Raw genomic sequence first — 9,809 nt, 5'->3', positions numbered from 1 at the left:
CTGACCTGTTTCTTCTTGTAATATATATATATATATATATATATTTATATATATATATATATATATTTATATATATATATATATATATATATATATATATATATATATATATATATATATATATATAAACTACTTGCCAGAATGGCAGCAGCTGTGCTTTACAGAGAAGAGGTCCTTAAAAACAGATGCCTTCATACCCCTTTGTTTTTTTTTTTTTTTTTTTTTTTTTTTTTTTTTTCATATGAGCAGCGTCATGGGAAGTATAAACTAACCACAAAACTGGTTAAATACTGATTGTACAATAAATACTTACGTCAGATGTTAAATGAGGCTGTAACACTGAACTTTTTCCACTGATGGAGCAAATCAGAATGCACATATTACCCACAAACTCTCTAAGCAACAGCTAAGTCTAAAGCAGCTACACACGAGAACCAGCCATTTAATGGCACATTCCCAGTAAATCCCACCAAGATAAGTGGATGCTCTTGTGCGCATCTGTTTCATAACAGCTTGAGTGATGATTCTGTAGATTATGTTGCATGGAAATCATCACAAAGATCAATCTTTTACTATGGATTTACTTGTGAACAATTGTTTGTTTATTCATTGTTAATTCTTTATAAGCATTTGTGACTCAACCCAATTCAAAATACATTGGGATCTCACCACCAATACATTGATAAACACCCAAAGCAATATCTTTAAAATTCATGACATGCTTTAAAAACAACACAAACCTATACGACACAAAAGAGGTAGTGGTACAGACAGATGCAAGAAGAACAGACTTTTATTGTAGCTCCAATTAAGAGCATGTTCTTTAATTTATGAATTAAAATTATTTTTTATATTTGGGATATTAAAATAGTATTCTCAAGACTAGACTGAAGTCTGTACTTCCAGGTCAGAGAGCACCTGTCCATCAAAAGCTCACTATCCAATCAGAGTAGATCACTGTTAATCCCGCCCCCACGAGAAGTTTGTGTCAAAACACCAAATGAAAAACTGCAAAGCAAAAGCGAAATCTGTGGCAATGCATTCAGAATCCACAATTAGCAAAATTAATCTTTGAAAAACATTAACAAAGAATGAAACATATTTGAAGAGATTGTTAAATTTGTGCGACTGAGTTCATTTTTTTTTTTCATTTTGAATAACTCCAGAATCCACTCATCTCCCCCTAATACTCATCCACTTTTTACAGGCCTGCAAACTACCCAAACTAAAACATGGAACAAACGAATAATAAATAAATAAAGCAGCAACCCAAAATAACAGACGACAAAGGGGTCACCAAAAAACAACTGAAGTCAGACATCCATCACCTTTTATCATTCTCTGCAGGTGTTTCACATCATGATTAACTCCAAGACCCCCACACACACACACTCATTATAACACTAAGGGCCCAGAGGCACGTCACACTGACCCATACATCAGATCCTGTAGGTGGTAACTCTAAAGGAGCCAAAAACATAAATTCTAAAAATACAATCAAATTGTTATAAATGTTCACTGTGTCAATGTTTGAACCAAACAACTCGATGCCGGCACTGTCCTCTGATAATCCAATCTCTTCGTACCTCCGGAAAACCATACCATGATTCACAGTCTGAAAGCACACAGGCACCACTGCACAGTGACAAAAGCTGCCAACACTGACAAAACACAGACGCAAGAGATTTTCATTTTAAACATCAGTCAATGTCTTCACCAAGAACACAAAAAGCACTGCTTCCACTCTCCCTGACAATCTGTGCCTATGATAATTTTTGTTATGCAATCACATCTCTAATACTGTTAAAAGCCACTGGGACAGAAGAGTTTTATACTTTGGTAAGCGCTGATTTGACAGTAGGTGAGAGTGTAAGTGGATTATGTCACATTAAATGTCATGAAGGCGCTCGTCACCATCTTGCCTTTGCTCCAGAGGCGACCCCGGTTTGACCCGTCGTTATGATTGGATCCTTCGCATGAGGCAGCTTCCACCAGGCTCAGCGTCTGCACCGGTTGCACTATGTGGATCCGGTTTATAACCCGATTACGAAATGAACAGCCAAAAACCTTCTTGAAGCCCTTTCGAAAATGTTTAGACACCAGGGCGTAGACGATGGGATTCAGGCAGGAGTTGGTGTAGGCCACCAGGTGAGAGAGAATGCGGAGGACGTAGGTTGTGTGGTTGAGTGGGAAGTGGCCGAACCACATGCACAAGATAACCAGGTGATGTGGCAGCCAACATAAACAGAAGAGCACAGCCACGATGATTATCATCTTGGTCACCTTGCGCTTGGCCTTGCGGGACTCTGACATGTCCTGCATGGGGTCCACGGAGGTCCAGAGGTAGCGGATGGTCCGAGCATACGTGATGCTGAGAATGAGTACTGGGATGAGGTAGCCGAATATGAAAGTGCAGACGTCCATGGCTCGACGGTGATGAGTGTTCCACGCCGGGATGCAAACGGTGGTCCCGTCTAGATCCATCTGCTGGTAGTAGCTGAGATAAGGGCTAGAGAAGAACAGCGATAGAGCCCACACAAGGCTGATGGAGGTCAGAGCATTACGGGGAGTTCTGGTTTCCCTTGAGCGCAGAGGATACCGAATAGCGAGATATCTGTTGGGAAATTGCAAACATTTGTTTTAGCTGTTTTTTCAGCATGGTCATAGCTAGTTTAGCATGGATGGTTTTAGAGGGGTTTTGACCACTCTTTAGCTGAACACCAGCTTAAACCATCTATGACCATATTCAGGTGATATTCTGAATTGTGCATCTGATGGGCACTTTCCTGTCCCATCAGACCACAGGAGAGGACTTATGAATAGCAGTAAAGTAATTCAACTGTTGCCATGGTGACATGAAAATGAAAACATGAGCATTTGCATTTACATTTACATTTACATGTAATCTTTTAGCAGACGCTTTTATCCAAAGCGACTTACAAATGAGAACAATAGAAGCAATCAGATCAACGAGAGAACAAAAATAATATACAAGTTCCATCACAAGTCTCAGTTAGTACACATTGCGTGTTTTTTTTTTAGATAGAATATAATAGAATAGAAAAGAAAATGCAAGTGCTAGTATTAGAACATACATTCATACTATATAGAACTTTTTTTTTAATTTTTTAATTTTTTAATTTTTTCTTTTTTTTTTACAGTTGATAAGTAATTACTTATTCAAAATGAGTTCCTATACTCAGTATGTGAATTTGGACTCAACCATGGAAATCTAAAAAAGTAATCTGAGCAGTTAAGTGGCACATCTTATTCTGGCCATTAGTGTAGCTATAAGAAACTTATTTGATTTAATTCTTAAGAAAATGTGATTGGTGCCTCCTCATGCAAAACTCACCACCTTGTTGCCCGGGCATTGCTATTTGGTTGCCAAGAGGTTTAGCTGGCATTTATTTGTCAAACTACATATAATACAGCATTCTCAATGGTATTGCTTTAATCCTCTCTCACTCTTTCTTCATGTAGAATAAAACAGAGTTCGGTTTGGCTGGTTAACTTTAGCCCTTGCTTCTACACATAGCTCTAAAACCATTGGTCTCCATTGAAGGCCATTCAATTTTGTGTATGTGTTTCTTTATTTGCAAGCAATGTTTAATTGGAAAATGTTCACTTTTACTGTGCAAATTATTATTATTATTATTTTCGGTGCTGTCAGTGACACAACGTCACGTGTTGTTGAGACACACTTCTCAAGTATGCTTTTTATTGCTAATTAATTAATTATTTTTTAGCAATTAAAAAAGTGCAATTTATCAATTCTTCTGGGAAAAAATCATTTACAATAATGTTATGATTGCTGTAATTATATTTAATAAAATAGTAATTTAGGGTGATTAAGGTAAATTGAGATTACTTGGAAAATTTTTCCCAATTATTCCGAATTAAACCCATATTACTCCCTAATGCAAAATTAAACAACTGCAATTGTTAAGCGCATTGTTATAATTGTAAAACAATACCAAAATAAGAATGAAAAATACTTAAATTATTTGAATAAGCCACATCGCTGCAGACACTATGGTAGATATTAAAGTTTCTTTCTGCACTGCTCTCTAAGTTTCTTGCATTTGCTAATATTTTCTTTGCATAGAGTTATTGCATATTATTGTCGCTAATAACATCTGATCAATTAAGCGTTTCAACACTGAACTGGAAAGAAAATCGCGCGCTTACTGCGCACCAGACACGCACCTGTCCAGAGACACCGCTGCCAGAGTAAAGATGCTCGCGTACATGGTCAGGTAGATGATAAAGTGCACAGCTTTGCACACAAACTGTCCAAATACCCACTCGTCCATGGTGTAGATGGTAGCCTGGAAAGGGACGCAGAAGACAATGAAGCAGAGGTCCGCCAGCCCGAGGTTCAGGATGAACAGGTTGGTGCTCTTTGAATTCATCTTGCCTTTGTGAATGAGAACCGTGAGCACAAGACAGTTCCCCACGGTACCAAGCAGAAAAATAATAGAGAATATGACAGAAATGATTACCGACTCAACTTTCCAGTTGGAGGAGAAGTGGATCTGCTGAGATGCGTTCATCTTTCTGACCACTGGAACGTCTAAAATGCTTCAACGCTGCACAGAGTCCGTATGCACATTGTTTTTTGCGCCAAGTCCTATACATATACGCAAGCACAACGAGAAAAGAAAAGCATCTTCTGTCTGGATGGATTTCATGCAGGTACAGATAGTGGAGGTGCTGAACATCTGGTCTGATCACTCCCATCACCAGCATCCTCCCCTTATACTCCCCTATATACAACTATACGTGTGTTTGTGTGTATGTATATATTTTATATATATTTTTTACATATTTGTTTAACCTGTCATTATGTCCTGACAGTAGAATTTGAGACAGATAATCTGTGAAAAAATCAAGCCCAGTGGTCCTATTGCCATTTGCAGAAATTAATCCGCTCCCGGTAAGAAACAACCAATCAGAGCTGCGGTCCGTAACTTTGTTTGTGTTCAAAATGTAGAAAAATTTATATAATAAGCGAGTACACCATGAATCCATTTTCCAAACCGTGTTTTTAGCTTGTCCTGAATCACTAGGGTGCACCTGTAATAAGTGTTTATATTTGGACTATTTTAAACCCTGTACCTTTGTGATTCTTCATAGACATAAACAGAGAGAAGTAGTTCCGGCCACGATGTTCTTCTGAAAGACGCAAGCAGTTCTGTTTATCAACCGCTAGAGCGTCAAAAGTTCCCTACCGCAGCTTTAACTGAAATGCACCAACTGAATAGTTTAATTAGCAGACATTAATAAAATAAAATTTAACTTACCCAATTATTATTTGTTTATTATTATATATTATAAATACCACCACAATAGCAGCTTCTGTGTGAATTAAATACATTTTAAAGTATAGATTCACATATTCCTGACAGGTGAAATAATATGCATATTCATAAATATTAAAGCAGTGATATTCCTTGTTTGATGCATGCACTTATTTGAGACGCAGCTGATTTGTTTTTAATGCTAAATTTGCCTTAACAGGAGCAGAAGTAACTTTCTGACTGGTGTAAAATTCAGCATTATGATCCTTCCAATTTAAGACTGGTCTCTTTATAATGAGCGTTCACAGTACACAGTACAGCACACTCCAGAACCGCATCTGATAACTTCTCATGCTGCTGTGGAGGTGCTGCGGTGGTTAAAATATATCATGCTGCTTTAAAAATCCTCAATTCATTCCCATCATCTCTCTCATGTACCTGCAAAACATCACATGTCATTTAACACAGCTAAAATTGAGTTTGTGTAAACTATAGGATATAGTAATATTATATGTGTACCAATACCAAAGTTTTACCTTTTGCGTTCAAGCATGCTTTTGGGATAGTTGGAGTGTTGTTTTGTCCCATCAGAGTCAAGGAACCAGAACAATGTGTTCCAATTAAAGGGATCATATGATGTGATTTAAAGTTTTCCTTTCATTTTGGAGTGTTACAAGCAGTTTGTGAATAGATAAGATCCCTTAAGTTGCAAAGACTATATATTCTTTATTAAAAGTTAAGACTTGTCTACGCCCTCCTAAAACGGCTCGTTTAAACACGCCCCCACATGTCTGCGTCACTGTGTGGGAAGATTTGCATAACATCGGCTAAATGTTTACGCAAAGAAAGAAGACGTAACTTTGACTCTCACTGTTGTCGCCACCATGTCGTGGAGATGCTGTGTTTCATTGTGAAAGCAAAAATATTTCGTTTGGTCTTCCAAAAGAGGACACGACTAGAAATCAGTGGTTACGTTGTATTTACAACACTGCTCCAGAACAGTTCAACTCAAATATTCAGATGTGTGCGGTGCAATTTAATGGAGGATCCTGAACAAGTAGCCTACAACTGACAAATAATGCTGCCTCAAAGCTTGTAAGAATGTTTTCATATTTAAAAAATTTGCCACTGATGATTCATTCTCAAGTTTTGAGCAGCATAGAGTAGCGCTTGTTGTTTGTCGTTTCTCTGATCACAAATGTAGGCAAATGGTTTTATGTTTACACAGCATTATACAATGCAATGCGTAACACCTCACTTTTCAGACCGATTCGTTTTTTTTCTTTTTTCTTTTTTTTAAATCAACGTGTTTAAAAAAGGCCGGGCATAGAGGAGAAATCATAAAGTATGTGGAAAATAATTTTGTTGTTGTTGTTTTTACCTCAAATCGCATTAAGCACATTTCAGTAAACCAAATAGACTAAATAATATTTTTTAGCAATGTCACATGACCCCTTTAGGAAATAAGCCAAAAGCCATGCTATAATGGAGAAAATGTACAACCCTTTTAGTTATGATTCATAATTCTGCACTCATAAGGCACTTTAATGCTTAAATGACAATGGTTACTACACAATAAAAATATAAGAACATACATTTTCAGTAAAACATAATTTTAAGCAAATTCAATAATTGGATCTTTCTGACTCAACATGGAAACCTACCTAGAGCTAAGGTTAAGACATAAGATACACTTCAGCGAGTAAGTGTTTTGTGTTACAGCCCTTCCCATGTTTTAGCACAAATGTCATACTGAATTTCTACCCAAATAATATAATAAATAACACATGATATAGTATAAATGGTCAAAGATCTGTTGTTTTCGTACAAATAAATATAATATTTAACATTAAACATTTTAAATAAAGAAAAATTAAACAGTCCATTCTGTTCTACTTTGTTCTCAGGTTGCCCTCTAGAGGTAAATGAAGAGTTTTTCTTCTGACAAGAAAGTTCACGAAGTACAACCCCTGTAAAACCGTGTGTGTGAATCACATTAGATAAACTGTATGCCTACCTTACATTTGCATTCTGAATAATTTTATGTATCTATATTTGATATTCTACCATGACATATACACAATAATGCTCAGTCATATCCCACATATCTATATGCTTTATAGGAGCCCAAACCACGATGTCACCAATGCGTTACACAACTCAAAAGTCATTAATGTATCTGACAGAAGTTAAAACTGTAGGTCTTGAACTCTGATTGCAGCCGACAGAACTAATATCCAGCGGCATCCCTTTCATCCATCATTCATCTCATCCTGGACCCAGAAACCTGACCCAGTTCTCCCAGAAGAACCCCATTCATCCAGTTCGCCCCTGTCTGAACCCCGCCATCCTTACAGTGTGAGTCACGTTTTTCCATTGCTACACATGCACATACACACATTACTAAGTTTAACCACTGCTTTTTATACCGCTGGATATAGACTGAGCTTTGCCATTCGTTTCCTTCTAGGTTTGGTTGCAATATAACCAGAATTCAAATTACTGCGACTGGACAGATCAAAGTTTAAAATATATAAATGCATTTATTTATTTCTCTACGCCTGATATTATATTACCCAGTTCTATGAATCTAAGCGATCATAAAATTCCATCACAAGTCTATGTATGTAGACTTGCTTTCTTCAAATAAAGATTTTTTTTCTTTAACTGTAACGTCAGTTTTTAACCTTTGATTTGAACTCATGCAGCAATATGTATGCATTAGCATGTTAACACATGAGTGGACCACCAGAGGGCAGCACTATCACAATAAAATGATTAAACTGTGGCACTGCAACAACACAAAAATGATGCTGTGCATTTTTAGGCCTGAACAGAACTATCCACCTGTTCGTGTATCTTACATATCGGCATTAACAAATGAAGAAGGTATCAGTTCATAATGAAGTTCCCAAGCGTCTAATAGCCTATTGTTTCAAATCGGCACACTTAATTAGAGTGTTAACCAAAAAAAAAGAAGAAACTTACATTTATGGACTTTTGTGGTGTATTTTAGATAATTAAGGTAATTCATATTTTAACAAAGAAACATGGCAAAACTATAATAATAGTAATTATTACTGTGTTTTTTTTTTTTTTTTTTTTTTGTAGAAGTAGTATTGATGCATATTCATCATTTCAATGAAGTCATGACTTCATTTTCATAGAGTTGTGATGCTGATGTAATAATGAAAAAGACTCTCAAAGGTCTATTGACACTGACTGTCCATCCTCTCCAGACTCTTGGCTGGTTGGTTACTACTTCTGAAAGAAATGCCTGAAATATCTGAGAGCTGAAAGTGGCCTAGGATGCCTCTGTAATGACTTCACCTTCTGCTGGTGGGTCTCTTCAAAATAATGACTACTGCTTTCAGAGTCAACTAAACAGCACTCCATTCATTCAGTGAAAGAGAAGAAAAACAGAGGACAATGACATTTTTCCCTTCCTTTCCTCAGGCCATTTATTACTCTGTTGTACGTTCTTTACGTCACACAGTCTTTTTCTGAATACTTGCTGTCTTTTGTTGGCTACGGTTTCGCTGCGGTCTCCAAGTGCCAGTGATCCTTGAAGAAGTTAAGATTCTATATTTTCCATTGGTCATAAATTGGTGCCTGCTTACAGAACTGTTACTGCGACAAGGTTCTTGTATAACGTGAGCCTGGCCTGAATGACCCATTTCTATGCATTCGCACTAGCGGAAATGACACAATAGGCTGTGAACTTGTTGCTCCGGTGGGCTTTGCTCATTCAAAGCTGCTGGGTGATATTGGGGTAACAAGAGCTGACAGCCTCATGCTGGCCACACATGGGAATATTTTGGGGCCCAAATACTGTACGTGTCGACTGGGTGGCTAAGAAAATATTTTTTTTTTAGTGCGATGTGTAGTCATGATGACTCATGAATCGTTTTTACTTTTAAGTGAATCAAAAACACGCAGCACTACCAGTTTAGTACAATTAACAATGAAATGAATCATTCTGACAAAGCATTCACTTGAAAAAATAAAATAATAATAATATATATATATATATATATATATATATATATATATATATATATATATATATTATATATATATATATATATATATATATATATATAAAATATATAATAAAATGGTTTTTATTTGCATACTTTCTCTGCAAATATTGCTATGTGTTCAGCTGTGTTGATTATTATCTGTTAGATATGAAGAAGAAAAAAAGATTTCGAAACAAATCACACTGACTCAAAATGAGAATAGGGGTTGAAAATTAAAGTGGAAAATGTGTCTCATTTCCAGCCCCATAATCCAAAGCACTTGTGAAGCAATTGAACAAATCAGAGACAAATCTGATGCACAATATTTTATTCTTTCTATGAGCTTGTGCTGTGGTTCAGCATGCCTTGCATCTTAGGAAGTGCAGAACATGGGCTGCATTATAGTAACTGTCCTACTCTATAAGTAATGGTTTGTGTTTGTTAAGGTTGTGCACTCTGTACAGGAAGTTTTATTTCATCACTG

General features: G+C 36.6%; 1 protein-coding gene across 1 annotated transcript; it reads right to left on the bottom strand.

The window, feature by feature from the left end:
• Window positions 1–1,878: 1,878 nt before the first annotated feature.
• On the bottom strand, window positions 1,879–4,556 carry LOC128025658 (galanin receptor 2a-like). Its single transcript, XM_052612141.1, has 2 exons — window positions 4,210–4,556; window positions 1,879–2,614 (listed from the first exon to the last, which is right to left on the bottom strand). Exons 1-2 carry the CDS (start codon window positions 4,554–4,556, stop codon window positions 1,879–1,881), a joined length of 1,083 nt encoding a protein of 360 aa, XP_052468101.1.
• Window positions 4,557–9,809: the final 5,253 nt, after the last annotated feature.

This window comes from Carassius gibelio, chromosome A12 (genome assembly GCF_023724105.1).
Source record: "Carassius gibelio isolate Cgi1373 ecotype wild population from Czech Republic chromosome A12, carGib1.2-hapl.c, whole genome shotgun sequence".
Taxonomy (NCBI): Eukaryota; Metazoa; Chordata; class Actinopteri; order Cypriniformes; family Cyprinidae; genus Carassius; species Carassius gibelio.
This window is presented reverse-complemented; position numbering and strand designations above follow the sequence as displayed.